The sequence below is a fragment of the Perca flavescens genome, chromosome 10 (assembly GCF_004354835.1).
Source record: "Perca flavescens isolate YP-PL-M2 chromosome 10, PFLA_1.0, whole genome shotgun sequence".
Taxonomy (NCBI): Eukaryota; Metazoa; Chordata; class Actinopteri; order Perciformes; family Percidae; genus Perca; species Perca flavescens.
In genome coordinates, this window is record NC_041340.1 from 15,041,206 (window position 1) to 15,057,229 (window position 16,024).

At 40.3% G+C, this 16,024-nt stretch overlaps 1 protein-coding gene across 4 annotated transcripts in view; it reads left to right on the forward strand.

Annotated features, from left to right (window-relative positions):
* drp2 (dystrophin related protein 2) overlaps positions 1-16,024 on the forward strand; it is a 176,297-nt gene that overhangs the window by 122,500 nt on the left and 37,773 nt on the right. For all 4 annotated transcript variants that reach the window (XM_028589824.1, XM_028589826.1, XM_028589825.1 and 1 more), the window contains 5 exons: positions 6,908-7,028; positions 7,602-7,713; positions 9,362-9,518; positions 10,380-10,526; positions 14,431-14,509. In XM_028589824.1, coding sequence (XP_028445625.1) covers positions 6,908-7,028; positions 7,602-7,713; positions 9,362-9,518; positions 10,380-10,526; positions 14,431-14,509 — 616 coding nt within the window. The remainder of the gene's footprint in view (positions 1-6,907; positions 7,029-7,601; positions 7,714-9,361; positions 9,519-10,379; positions 10,527-14,430; positions 14,510-16,024) is intronic.

Consider the following 16,024-nt stretch of genomic DNA (forward strand, 5'->3'; position numbering starts at 1 on the left):
TCGGCGGCTCTGTTCAAGGGCATGAAAGTAGCCGACATCTGCGCAGCGGCATCCTGGGCATCTCCATGCCCTTTCATCCGTTTCTATCTGCGCGATATGTCTAATAATGCTCCGTTGTATGTGTGCTCTGCCTGCCTGCTTCCCCCCCCTTTTTGCGCTGGGTGCTGGGAGGAGAGCGGTGCCTCATATATCTGTTGTCACTATCTCTCTCACTAACCATGCACGCCTACAATCATGATATGTACCGCTGCATGTGTAGGTTACTCGTCTGAGACCCTCACCCCCCCTACACTGGGTGGCTGAGAGGAACATGGACGTCCCATAATTGTCAATCAATTACATTATGGCTTGGGCTTTGCAGCCAGCTAGGTCAAGTCATTACCATGGCAGGCTCTTTTACCAGAATAGCGCTTCTGATGCGATCTTCTGCCAGTGCATGAGAGAGAGAAAAAAGTCTATGTTCTGCTTGTGGACCCTGTGTTGCAGGTGGCATTGACTACATCAGCTTCGCCCTAACCCAATAGCATAGCCTTAGAGGGCTACGCCTATACTCATAGAATCTGGAGTTACAGTAACGTAACTATCGTTCTGTGATCTGTGCAATGTGATGTCTCTGTCATTGAGATGTGAGACGCTAGAGGTTGGGAAGCCAATGATTTTGGAGACAGTGTTTTTAGTGGGTGGTGAATGGGTGAATTTGTTGTTGCTTGAGACAGTTGACATGGTAAAGAAAAATGAGGAGCAGTGGGGTATTATGGGTTGTATGCTTTTGATAGTAAATATTGATGGCGGTGAGACTTTGTGCACGGCAGTGTGTGCAGAAAGTGCATCTTTTCTGGAAATAAGTGGTTAATTGAACGCTTAAATAAACGTGATTTAAAGAAGATTTTATTTAACTAGTTACAATCCCATGTCCCTGTGTTGTTTTTGTCTTGTTATGACGGAATGTTGGAATGAATAAGAGTTGCTGACAGAGGAGTGAGCAACTTTTTCCTCCTCCTGTCAGATAATTCCTCCACAGTTCAGTGATTTGAACTGGCTTGTAAATCCCTTCAAGGGCTTCTGTGGATAGAAGGGCACACAAGCTCACAAACTCAGAGACTGAGACCTTATTGATCACAGCACAAATCAGTGCTTGTTTATCTTTCCAATAAATATTTGTTTTACCCTCGTATTGAAGGCAGGGAACCAATACTTTCTCTATAACCTGGGATCATAATTTGACTTTCTGGTTGTCAGCTGATTTTGCAGGACACAGTCACAGGTGACAGGAGTTCTAATCTATTAATTTTTCCTTTCAGGAACACTGACCAAATAACATTTGCCACATACATCAGACTTCTTCGATAGAGGATGGATACCTGACCCGTGCCCGACGGGAACCCGACGGGCCGGGCCAGGTTCGGACATACCGTATATTTAGAAATGATGTCCGTGTTTGGGTCGGGCTGGGTCAAATCAGCGCGATAAGGCATTGAACATTTTAAATTTAAAACAGCTTAGTATGTAGGTAACCAATGGGCCTGTTTCACTTGATGCAAAGGTTTGTTTTTGTGATAAATATAAATTATTACCCTAACATCTGTCTTCCTGTCTGCGGAAATGTGTTTATGTAGCTGTGACAACGAAACACGTGCATATTAGGCTACATGTACATACATGTGTCATTAGTATGAGAAAAAAATGAGATTTTAACTGTATCGTGTAAATATCTTAATGCCTGTTGGGTTGGGTTCGGGTTGGGTTAGGTTACTGCTCTGTCGGACGCGGGCTAGGCTCGGACAAAAAAAGGCAGCCCGATCTGCACTCTACTCTTCTAGCCCCTTATTCAGGTCTGTGTTGGTGCGTACAGATTGTACTTGATTTATTTTGATTTGGTTGCACGTTTTATAGCAGGTATATAGTATAATGTAAAATAGTTTTCACTTCATCAGAGCAGTGAAAAAAATATGCATGTTTGTCACACTAAATACAATAAAATAATATAAAACTTTATCGATCTCCAGGAGGGAGGGGAATTAAAAGGGATACAGGAAGTCACCCAACAAGGCATCAAGAGTTTCTGTTGATGTAGTGTTTAAATTTTTTAAATTTGACTATATATATATATATATATATATATATATATATATATATATATATATATATATATATATATAATATTTTATACATTGATTGAATTTAGCCAGTGTTTTGCCGCAGCTCGTCAGGAGCAGAGAGACTTTCTGGTGTGCATTGTGCAGAGATCAATTTACTGTGTGCATGTGCAGGACCTTTAACCGCTATACAGGGGTTCATCTCATTATCCTTGTCTCCTCCAGTCTCTTACCCATCTTCATCATTCACCGCAGTGGAATGAGGTTCTTTTACCTTGTGGGGTTGCTTCTTTTTTTCTCGAAAGGAATGCAAACCCACAAGTGTATTCCATTAGTTTGGCTGATTAGACCTTTTTTAGGTTCAAATTGGTTTTGGGCTAGAATGAGATTTAGCTGAGGGCACCAAACTACAGGTGTAAATTGTTCCATCTTAAAGGACAATTCCGGTGCAAAATGAACCTAGGGGTTAATAACACATGGGTACAGAGTTGACCGTTCTCTGGGATATGTTTTCATGCTAATTGAATGTTACCAGTTTTAGCGCGAACCGCTAATTAGCCCTGCTTGAGCTACTGTATGTTACTGGTTACTGGTTGCACGGCGTTCGTGGTTCAACTGGTCATGACTATTTTTCCAAGATGGCGCCTGCCTGTTTACGCGAACGGTACGGTCTTTATAAACTATCTTTTTAACTAACTGTCTGTACACTTACAAAGTTCTCAATGCTTCGGTTTACATGTAGGGACCCTCATTATGCTACAGTGGAAGTGTGGTGCTATTTGGAGCCTTGTTAGTGGTATAGAAATAGCGATATTCTTTTTACTTTACCAGTGCCCCAACTAGTAGCGTTACAAGCTAATTAGCGGTTCGCGCTAAAACTGGTCTCTTTCAATTAGCATGAAAACATATTCCAGAGAGCGGTCGTTTTGCTCCGGAATTGTCCTTTAACAGGTGCAACACAAACAACCAGAGAGTCACAGAGATGCATGTAGGGTCTATGAGCCCCGGCTACAGCGTTGACACACACCGACTACGAACAGTGTCTGATCACTGATAGCATTAAATACATACAGTATAGCTCTTTTATGTCAGACTTCCTTAATTTAGCAAGCTGACAGAATTGTATATTTAATATTACGTCAATATCTTTTGATTTATTGAGCAGATCAAAAGCAAATAAATGAAAAAGACACCCAGTTGTGGGACAATAACAAAAATCCCAGGATTTCTTTAAGGCAGAAAAGTCTTTCCACTGATTTCTTTTTTTTTTTTAATTGGCATGTTACTGTATAAAGCCCTGGTAGGCACAGCCTTGTGTGTGAGTGAGCGCTGTGTTGGGGTAGACTCTTATAAAGTTGGTACAGACAGGAGTTACCCAGAGGCAAATGTGTGCATGTGCCTGTCTTACTGTTGGAGTCATACAGATTGTTGGCCAGTTCAAAAATAGCTCCAGACAACAAGCAGATTCTATGCCTCAGCTACATCTTAGCAGAGATAAAGCTTTTGATTCATTTTTATTAGAATAAAACAGCATTAAGCTACCATGATATCTTAATCAAGGAAACAATAAAGATGTAAATTAAGGCATTAAATTGTATTTGAAGGTGTGTGTGAAGGGTGAAAGTTATGCTCTTTGGATTCTTGCTCCTGTGTGACAGGAAGTATTTGGAGAAACGGCACCCGGGATGCTCTGGATGTTCTCCTGGTAAATCAACTTAGCTGTGGGTGATGTTTCTCAGGAACTGGAACTGGTTTAGACATGCAGAACACACACACACACACACACACACACACACGTAATTGGTTCTGTAAGTACAGCAGAGTTTTCCTTTTCACCCTCTTTCCAATTTTCCGTGCTGTCAGTTTGTGCAGTGTTTGTCTGAAAGGCGACCTGTATTGACAGGGAGAGGTTTGTGGCCCCCCATTAATCCAACTCTAACTCCTGCCTTGACTGGTGCACTGTGGAATCAGCCTCCCAATTAACAGGAAAACGGAAATACAACAACTCACACGTATACAGGATACACAATCTTGCAGTTGCTTTCTCTCCCTCTCCCTCTTAATTTTCCCCTTCTCATCCCTCATTTTCCATGCTCCCTGTCTCCTTTTAATGCTTTAAAAATTCTTTCCACAACTATCCCTTCAACATTGTTGGAGCTACTTTGTGATGCACAAGCCTAAAAAAATAATTAATGGGATTCACTGTTCCTCTCCTCTCCTCTCCTCTCCCTCTCTCTAATGTTCCATTTTCAGCACAGCACCTCTTTATAATCTGAGATGCCTCGGCTTCCAGAGCGTCTGGTTGCTCTAAAACTTTTCCGACAAAGCAGAGAGGGAAATTGCATCGCAGTTTTCTATAGAGAATTAAAGCGTTTTAAGAAATGTGAATTATTGATCTTAAGTGGATTTATTTTTATGTTGTTTTTGTGTGTGGGAAGAGTTCTCTCTCTGCCACATTTTGTGTGTATGTGCATCTGCATGTGTATTGATTTGGAAGCATGTTTATGATTTGTGTATTTGGGGTGGGGATAGAGGGGAGGTCATATGGCAAGATGAGGGTCATGTGTGTGTGTTTGGGTGTTGGGATAAGTTAGTGATTTCAGCATTTGGAGGGATTCTTTTTGTCTGCAGCAGCTGCATAATCTTTTCTGCCTCATGCGACAGGGATAATGAAATCAAAATGTATCCTCCTGTATGTAGTCAGTAGCACACTGAGAGGAACCATCCAGAGGGAGGAGTAAAAGGAATGCTATCAACATGTTTAGACGAAATGAAGTCAATGAAGTCATTTCCTCCCCATGAACTTTTTTTTACCCCATGCATAATGTATCTTAATCTGATCTGAAGGCTTCACTCTTAATGTTCCTTCAACCAAAGATGAAGCCTTTGAGTGTGAAATTTAGCTGCAATTAAAGTTTTAACATGGCAGCTGGCTCAGGGAATCCATAGCTCAGCTCCTCTTTGGGCAGAAAAGCAGCTAAAGAGAGTATGGAAAGAATAAAGAAAGCTGGAGCGGATGAATAGTGGGGGAAAGGAAGGAAGGAAGAATGGAAGGAAGAAGAGGGAGTTTGTTTGTGATTAGAGAAAGAGTGTGAAAGAAGAAGAAGCAGGTTTTCTCCATGACTGTTGCAGTGGGAATCTTATCTCATGCCACAGCTCCCCACCGTTACACACTTTTGCATGTTTGTTCAGTGCCGGCTGGTGTTTGCTTGTGTTTCATTGGGTCTTATCAGGGCTGCCGGGCTCTGGTCCTCAGGTTTTTTTAACTGGGACCGAAACGCTGTCACTGCTGCGTTGCTAATTCCAGCTAGTAATGTAGATTTTCAGCTAAAATTGTAACCTCTTCATAGCATAAGAGGATTGAGAGCTGGCTTCACCTAAATTAATTACTTTGAAGATAGCTGGCATTAATTCACACACCTGCTGCATGTTTTATACAGAACAAAATAATGTTAAAGAATGAAGAAGGATGACACACTGGCTTTCTCTAAGGCCCTTGGGTGCTCAGAGTATTTTCTCAGTGGTGGAGTGAAGGCTTGTGTGTGTATGTATATATGTATATATATATATATATATATATATATATATAATTATATATATATTTTTTTTTTTCTTGCATAAGCAGTGCTATTAAATGTGGACCATTGGAGCTTGGCTCTCCAGCTAATTGGCTCTTCTGTGTGTGGCAGCCAGCTGACCAGTACTCCCAGTAGATTTGGTCTGCTATCGTGCCCTGGGCTCTCAGCACAAGCAGACAGCCATGTAATCTTGTGCGGTACTGCCACTAGATTGTGTGTGTGCGTGTGTGTGTGCGTGTGCGTGTGCGCGTGCACGCGTTCAGTGATTCTTATCGCTTACCCATGTTCAAACAAGCCAATTTTCTTTCATGTATGCCATTTGTTATTTCTTGTATGTGTGAGTGTTTGGTCTTCAAGCAAGCCCTTACTTTTAAATTTAAAAAATATCACATTACTTTTCCTATCAATTTAAAAATTCATAAACAATGAAACACACCATTGCTCAATTCAATAGTTTTCTGTGCTAAAGCCTTAACATGTTATGGTATGATCGGTAGATTATGGTTCTGACTTTTTGTCTTCTCTACAGTACTTGTGTTATCCTGTAACTGCTGGCTTTTCCCCCAATTAAGGATCCTCCAAAGTCCATATTTCTTAAATATATAATTTGTAAAGGTCTGAGTCCTACAAATGATACCAAGAATTAGTCTTCTTTTGCCCAAATTTGGAGGACAAAACAGTCAGTTTACAGTAATGTTCTGTGCCCTGGATAGTTGCTTAATGGTGCACCCAAGTGATCCTTGTCAACTCGCCAGGGCTGGAAATATCACCACGTTTTATGTACCAGGTATTTTCAGTCAGGTGGTCATTGGTCACCGGTGATGCATCACTTGAACTAGAACAATGAAAACGCCAATGCAGAATGTGAATAATGGAGGTCAGACATAAACTCTATTGTGTGTTCTTGTTAGCCGCCTGGAAGTCTTGTGAATCACTGGGAATTACAGATTCTTACTACCAACATTGCAAAGCCAGATGTATTCAATTTACAATTGAAAGAAAACAAACAATGCAAATAACAAATATGCACATTTGAGAAGCTGGAATAAGCCAATGATATGCATTACTTTTGGTCTACATATATTAGGCAACGCCATCTGTTAGGCACAGGTTCAGCTTAGCCTACAGGACTCTCCTTCCTCATATACAATCAGCACTTGAGTTTGAAAACGGTTTGTGTTTCATTTTCTTCCACTTAGAAACACTCTCCCCTCTCTGTTTGTCTCCCGGCAGGTATTCATGGAGGATGTCAAGTCTCATGGGCCGTTCATCTACTCAGTCTTGGAGTCTGCCCAAGCCTTTCTGGCTCAGCATCCCTTCCAGGAGCCAGAGGAGACCCTGACCGATGGAAAAGGTCTGCTCCCTTCATACTCTGTGCCAACTGCTGCGCCAGCCAAAAAAATCATTCTCCCAACCTCCCTCTTCTAAGCTCTGGAGTTAATTTTGGTAGGACCCACGCAGGTGAAATCTTCCATTAATAGTTATTAGCAGTGATCCGTCCTCTGGTGTCACACTGGGTTTAGGGAAAATGTCTGGGTCGGGACCAATTAGCTTCAGCTCACCAGCTCTACACTACCATCTGCTCAGATCAATAATACAGCAAACTCTGCTGTTTTGCCACAGACACGTCCTCTTCCTACTGTTTGGCTCTCAGCGCTGGATGCTCACCTGGGAAATACTGTAGCAATCTGCCTCACTGTGTTCTCCTTATGTGTCCAACTTGTTTTGCCCCCTTCCTTTCTCTGTTTTTCCTTTCATGGAGTTGGTGTACTATTCGTCTCAAATCATTGCTCTTCTCTTTGTCTGACCTCTAACCCCTGCTCTAACCTGTTATTTCTCAGTTTGCTCTATTTTTTTCACTTCCTCCTTTGCACCTTTATGCTTTTACCCCTGCGTGGCCCCATCTAACCTCTTTCACCCTCTCCAGAGGTGTCTCCACGCCGGCGAATCTTAAATGTGAGCCGCTCAGTGTGGAAGCAGGCAAACGTGGCCAGTGACCTGTGGGAGAAGCTGACAGCACGCTGTGTGGACCGCCATAGGTCAGACACTTATTTATTTTTTTACATTGTCTTGTGTAGGTCAAATGTGGTTGCTGCAGTGGTGGGAAGAAAATTTACTCATGCTATTTATTCAAGTGCCATTTTGAGTTAATTATAATTAACTTTAGTATATTCCATTGGATGCTACTTTATCTTTAGGGTAAATTATTGTATTTTTTACTCCACTACATTTATCTGACAGCTGTAGTTACAAGTTACTTTACAGATCATGATTTTACATTAAATAAAAACACATGCTGAGCATAGATAATACAATGCACTGTTAAAGATTCAACCAACCTTTTTGGTTTTTAAGCCCTTACAAAGAAGCAGTATGTAGTTGGGGCCCCATGTTACATTTCAGATGTCATGTCACCCCTCTGATTTATCTTGTGGCCCTTTGAAGGGGCCAACCCCTAGGTTTAAAACAACTGGAGTAAACTACAGAACTGTATATAAAGTGGTTAAAACTAGCTCCACTTTGACCAGCTACAACAGCTACATCAGTATTAAAAATCTAATAATGTCAGTTGTAATGATATCAGGCAGAGGAGCAATTTTTATGCAGAATGAGTACTTTTACTTTTGATGATTTGATAAATTTTGCTGGTAATACTTATGTACGTTTACTTAATCAGTACTTAATTAGGATGTTGAATGCAGGACTTATACTTTTAATTTTTTTACATTGTTGTATTGGTAATTTTACTGTTAGGTCAATGATCTAAACAGTTCTTCCACCACTGGGTTACTGCATGTGCCCATGTCCAGTGTTGTAAAAGCACAATAAAAATGGCTAAAGGTTTTGGTGAATGGCCAATGGCTATTTTTGAGTGTAATGATAATACAAGTTTTGTAATCAAGGTCAGTATTAGAAACTGACTTTCTGTCAGTTTCTAATACTAAGATAGCAGTATTTTAATGTCCTCTGCCTTTCAATTACAGTTTTGGTGATTATTTCTGGATTAAATTAATAATATAATGTCGTCATAATGTAGGTCATCTAGGAGTTTAGTAAATTTTGCAGACCATGAGCTCATGAAATGTTTTCAAGCAAAAACAGGAGAATATAATGTTCGGAGGGGTGAAAGATGGGCTCTTAGAAAAGTGGGGAGAGACTGATGTTCAAAGATATGTGTTGGGAAAAGTTATATATATTTCTTGAAAAATTTTAAATAAAAAGATTATTAATAAAAACGTTTTTACCATCTGACATCAATATGCCTGTAATTTTTCAAGCTATAAAGTTGAGTGTTATTTCTCCCTATGACTGCTTGTGTGCTCATCCATAGCAGGGCTAGGTTGCAATACATTACGTATAATACTATTAACATAACCTGATTACAAGATGTGGCAAATATAATCCATTACAGAAGCAATAAGGAAAACACATTCATCAAGTTTTAGATCATTGAAAATTCAGAGCTTATAACGTATTTTCACAGAAAAAGCATTTAGATTATGAAATGATGGTATAAAATAATTTGCACACAGCTCCATTGAAATGACTGTCTCTGAATTTGAATAAATGATGTGTGTGACTGCATGCTTTATGGGTTTTGATAGATTTTTTTTTTTTCTCGCATTAGCTCCAACTTTTAGCAGTGCATGTAGTTATCTAGAATTATGTTTTCAACAAAACCCCCAGACACATGGAGAGGACTTTAGAGCGTCTACTCCAAATCCAGGCAGCAATGGAGGAGCTAGCAGTGGCCCTGGAGCAGGCAGAGGGGGTAAGAGACGCCTGGGAGCCCGTCGGAGACCTCTTCATCGACTCTCTGCAGGACCACATAGACGCAACTAAGGTAGACACAAAAAACTACGCTCTCTCTTTCTCCTTATTTCTCTCATGCACAAACACTTGTACATGCAGACACATTATCATAAATCGCTTTTACCTGTGTAGTAACTCAGTTGTCTGAGATAACTGCCTCCAACCAACCCTGAAAACACACACATTGTGACACTTTGACATGTCGTAAACAAACATCAAAACAGTGACAATCAACTTTTTTTAAATCACAAAGACACAGCAGTGATTTGTTACTCGTGATGAATAAGTGAGAGATGTTTACAGTATCAGGCTGTGTTGTTTTAACATGTTTGCCTTGGTTGCCTGTGTATGCATCCCTGTCAGAGTAGCTGTGATCTCTGACAGGGATGGGTACACAGGCAACCAAAGCATGACACATGATGAAAGGGCGTGACACTTCAAACTGACACGGGGTTACAATCTCCAGTTGGATATATGTTGTTAAACAAGTGGCGGTTCATTGGTTCCGCCTTTAATTTTGTGGGCACTACTCATTAGAAGTGAGAGCACTTCACAATAATCATGTCACTGTTTGGACTCCTGTCACAGCCAACACATGTTCAGTTGGGTCTTTAGGGCAGGCTTGTCAGTTGGTATCATCTGTACACAATTACATTTACACACAGACAGAAAAAAAACACAAACATAAATAAGCAGGCAGCAATAACAGACCACATGTTAATTGATTTTTGTCATTTATTTAATTTGGGTATAGTTTGTCCAGACTGGATATTTGCCTGTGTCTGATGTTTTTGTAAATGTAATATGTTTTGTATTTCTTCGCTGTTTTCTCTTTTCCATCCCCCTCTCTCTATCTCTTCTGCTTGTCTCATACTCTCTCGTACTCCTGCAGTTATTTAAGGAGGAGCTGACCCAAGTGAAGGAGGGCATGAAGCACATCAATGATTTGGCCCACCAGCTGGCTATCTCCGATGTCCATTTGTCGATGGAGAACACCCGCGCCCTGGAGCATCTTAACAGCAGATGGAAAGTGCTTCAGGTAGAGTTCACTGATGGGTCTGAGTTGTCCGTTTGACATTGTCAGCAGCGGCTTTTCCGGCAGTCAAATTAATTACATGACGAGTGATTCCGTGTGTAATGTTTGTCCTAATGAAAGTTATTTGAGGCTCAAATGGTGCCCACACCCAAGGCCTCCGACTGCTTTACAGTACATTTTTTATATCTCTTTGAGCTTGTGAAGGACAATCTTTCTTTATCAATTCCCTTAAAGTCTGATTTAGTCATTAGAAAGGGTGATCAGATAATGTTTTTAAGCTAGATGCACTCACATTAAACTGAACCAAGGAACTAAGTGAAATATGTTCAATAAATGAAATATCACAACAACAGCCCCATTTTACTGTTTCCAATAAATCCAGGGCAGCCATTTATTTCCATTCTTCTCACTTAATTTCAAATGAATAAACAGACTCTTGTCTATGTTGTGTAACCCACCACAGTGAAAGAAAGGAGGTTATTGGAGCTGCTAAAACTATTTAAAAAATGTTGAAATGTATATTTAGATCAACTTCTATCCACATCAAATCCCAACAGCCTAAACAACACCAGTCTCAGTATGGATCTGTTTTCCAACAGCTGTTGTTTTTCAGCAGCACTTCAGGAGGGTTCGGTCTGTTTGTTTGCCAGCAGAATAATGGAAAAACTACTTGCCCGATTTTCATGAAACTTGGTGGTAGGGTGTAGCATGGGCAAAGGAAGAACCCATAGAATTTAAGAGCTGATCTGATTCACCGGGTGGGTGCACAAGTTATTTTTCACTTTCGTTTACAAGGCAAGATAGCCTTGGCATACGTCTGCACGATGAGTTGAGCTCACTGTTTTTTTTTTTTTTTATGAACACACTTAAAGGCTGATTTCAAGGAGAAAGTGCATTATTCATTGAACTGGACTGGCCTTCCACTTGATGCTTAGCTGAATGTATGGATGCATTATCCAGTGAGCATTAACATCACTCTGCAGTGTGCAACTTCCAAGCTAATCCTGCTTTCTCAATCAGCAATCTCTGTAGTGTTCCGGCAAGCACAACAACATCCTCTGAAGTGAGAACACCCTGCTCCCATTAGATAACCTTCATGACACCTTCTCCACAGCCTGCTGTTTGTGGCCTCTTCATTATGTTTTAATTGCCACTGCTCCTGTCTGTCTCTGTCGTCTGAACATGATGATTTTAACGTCCCTTCAACAATTCTTAGAAATTCATTTCCAGTAAGCACTTTGCACCCTCGCTGCTCCCTCACTCTTTCCACTGGGGCCCTGAAATAGCCCAGAGTAAAACAGCTGATGAGGAGAACAGAACAAATCATTATAGAGTAGCTGTTTTCTCTGCTCTGAGTGACGCAAGTAAAGTTGATTGTCCAACTTAAGCCTTTGTCTGCTCCAAGTGAAACTATTGGACTGTTTGCAGCAACTAATCACAGCTAGACAGTCGCATGCCGGTTCTTTTCTGAAGATTATGACATGACATTTTGAACAAACATTTATGGTCCTTTCATGATGAATTGTATAACTTTGGTGATCCCCTGATTTTTCCTTTAGCACAGTCATCAGGTCACAATTTCAATTTGTCCAACACTTTGGTTTATGACTAAATACGGTATGTATACATACTGATTTCTAAGCAGGTTTTTGGAGTGTAGGGTGTTCACAAAAATAGACAGTATAGAAAAAGGACAAAATTAAGTTAACTCAAGCCAGACATATCTACCAAATACACATTATTCTCGCGCGATGCAATCCACAAAGGAAATGGAGGAGCAGCTGACAGCTGAAAAATTATAAAAACAATTGTGGGTGGTGGTAAAGCAGCTCCAAAAAATCTTGGAAAACAAAAGCATTAGATCTTAGGAAAAATATTATGATGTCTCTTCGTGAAGTTTAACACCAGCTGCTTTCCAAAGTTGCAGCTTTATTGACATCTGAAACGTATCATTTCCTGTCAGTATAAAATGGTTGATATGTCTGTATTCTAACTGCTAAAACAGTATACTTAAACAATTCGAATGCAGTATGGATTTGGACTTAGCTTGTGTCTTGTTAAAAGGCATTCCTCCTGTATAAGGTTCTCATATTTATTTCTAGTTGTTGATTCATTTTAGGATACTCGTTTGACCAAACACAGGAAAACCAGTAAGGTACTTCATATCCTACAGATGCAGCTATACTGACTGATATGCACGCTGTGTGTGGGATGGATTGAGCTTGCATATAAATAGGAGCATCTGTCAGTCTTATTTTTGTACCCATCAGTAGCATATCTTCCTTCTGTTTCTACAAATTGTTGCAGCAATCTCGTGTATTTTAGGAAAGGATTGTTGGGGAGCGAACTACGAAATTGTTACTCATTTTGCTCCCCATTGATGTCCCTTTGCGTTGGAGGTAAAAAGAGTCTTCATAAAAAAGTCCTTTAACACCATCATTTCTGCTAAATCTTTGATGCACTGTGCGCTAGAGTTGGTTGTGTGTCCTCTGGTCTTTGATTCAGGAAGTAAGCCTCTAATCCCCCCTGATGATCAACACATTTAAAAAGGCTTTTCAGTCACCAGCAGATATTCATCTCCTAGATCTTGGATTGTTGGAGTTTCTGTGATATCAGTAGAGCCAAAGTAACATATGAAGAGACAGATGTTGCTAATGGTTCAGAGAGAAAATATCTTCTTTGAGCTGCTATCTCTACTCATCACATTAATTAATTTCAAGGCATTAAGATGCACTGACCTGCTATATTTCACTGTGAAAGCAAGCAGAAAGGAGGAACCTTTTTCTTTGTCTCCCTCTCTGTGTCCTATTTCTCTCTTAATTAAAATGATAAATGCTAAATCCCAGCAACATCCTGTGTCCTGTTGATTTTGGCTGCTCTGACGCCAGTGCAAATCTATTTCCATATTTGATTTGCTAATATTTGTCGATCATGGATAATTCAGTCATTTGTCTTCCTTATGGCAGCCCAAATTGCCTGTACAACAAATAGATTGAACAACACCGCACAGTTGGCACTAACATCTCCACGGCACATTGACAATGCTCTATATTAGTCCCAACAAATTTAAATCACGCTCCAGATTATATTGTTTTATTTTCTGGCGAGGGAGCAATGAAGTGTGTACCAACCTAATATATCTAGATTTACACATTACGACTCATGGCCTGTGGTTCTCTTTGAAGTCTAAAGGCTCCTAACAACAGGTTCTTCTTGCTCTTACTCTCTTTATCTGTCTCTACCTCACCACGAGTGGATTTACCTCCCATTGTTTGAGGGCACATTTCAAACATCCAGCTGACAATGATTCATGTGCCAAATCCAATACATTTCAAATAAAGCGGGATTAGGCAGACTAAATCCCATTTAGTGGGAAACATACAGTAACTGATGTGAAATGCTTTTACAAACTTAATTTTGTTAACTCGGTCTCCGGTTATTGATGCAACACATGAGGCTTTGCAACCTCCCCTTCTCTATTTTCCACACTGACAGTGCAAACCAGGAACTGTTGTCCTCATTTCAACAAAATATATTATTTGGTAATCTCTGTCTTTATACCTGCAGCTCTTCAAATGCTTTCAAAGTCCTTCAAGAGGGGCAGCAGAGGAAAAAGACATAATTTATATTCCGTAGATAACTAATGGAGGAGAAACAGGTGGTCTGCGTGCATTTCTTTCTTTTGGGGATTTGTGACGGAGAGGAATGAACAGCATGATTCCCTTTGATTTAACTGTGTGTGTGTGTGTGTGTGTGTGTGTGTGTGTGTGTGTGTGTGTGTGTGTGTGTGTGTGTGTGTGTGTGTGTGTGTGTGTGTGTGTGTGTGTGTGTGTGTGTGTGTGTGTGTGTGTGTGTGTGTGTGTGTGTGTGTGTGTGTGTGTGTGTGTGTGTGTGTGTGTGTCCTTAGGCTTCCATAGAGGAACGGCTGAAGCAGCTCCAGGATGCACATCGAGACTTTGGCCCCGGATCGCAGCACTTCCTTTCCAGTAAGAGTTCTTTACTGCTATTTGAAGTTGTCGTACCAATCTGTGCCATGCTATGCCAAGGCATTGTCTCAGAGTGTGGGGTGATAAAAAGAAGGTTAGGTGTATTACAGTTTTGTTATGATAAGGCTATAAAACACTGACTGTGTGTGTGTGTGTGTGTTTGTTTGTGTGTTTGTGTTTATTTGGGTTAGAGGTGGAGCTGGCAGGCTTTGTTTGTCTGTCTTCATCAGTTCCACCACACTGTTGCGATAAACATCCCCAGCGATGCTCATCAGATCTGCCATTGCTCTAATTTGAGCAGAGATACATATTTGTGGATTCTGTCTCTTCTTTTACCTGCTACTCTTCAAAGGCTACAGAGAAGTAGCAGGAGGCCTGCAAAATATGTGATTTACTTACCTAATTTAAACTGATGTGTGTTGCAGAGCTCTCTGTGTGAGTACATCTGACGTGTTGTGTGCTTGTGTGCCTCCAATGTCCTCACCAAACCCCATCCAGTTTTACTGCTGTCACGCTGGCTCAGAGCCCCTGCACTGGGGCTTATATCACACTACCCGACTGCCAGCTCAGCCCACTGCACCCTGCAGGAATGTCTGGGTCTGCTTATGTGCGTGTGTTTTTATGCAACATGGAATGTAACTGAGTACTTACAATTTTACTTTACTTAAGTATTTCCATTCCATGCTACTTTACTTAATTTCAGTGAGAAATATTGTACTTTTTACTACACCATACATTTATGTAACAGCTATGCTTAATAATTTTTCAGCTATGCTTTAATTTTTTTCATATTTCAGATATCTATGAGGACTTCTGAAACATTGTTTCATTTAAATAACCGTTTGAGGCTCAGAGAGGCTAAACTCAACAATGATTCCCCCATAAAAGAAAGAAAAGTAAAGAAAAATAATACAAATTTATATCGCAGAACTTTGTTTTTCTTCTTTACTAACCCATTAATCATCTCACGACCCCCTACATTTACCTTGTCAGAGGGGACTAATTGCTGGACTAATTGTATTTAAAGTAGTGAACCTCCACCTTGAACAGCTGCAACAGTAAAATGCTACTTATGCATTGATGCATCAGTATTAACAATCTAATAATATATAATAATATCAGTCAAAGCAGACATTTTTCTGCATAATGAATATATTTGATACCTAAAAGTAAATCTTTTAATACTTTTATCTTCACCTAGATTTACCTTAGCAGGATGTTGAATGCAGGACTGACTTCTACTTGTAGTAGAGTATATTTAATTTGTGGTAATTGTACTTAAGTAAAGAATCTAAATAGTTCTTCCTCCTCTGGATTTGGGAGTCTACTTTGTCTTTGTGCATGTGAGTATTTTTCCCATATGCAGAGCAACAACATTCAAGTCTGCTTTGTGCCGTGTTGTGATACAATAATGGACAATGACATGGTGTGTGTATGGTTGCGTGTATGCCTCTGTGTCAGTGTGTCTGTGTGTATTGTCTGCCTCTTGCTTCTTCCAGTGCAGTCTGTTCTGTT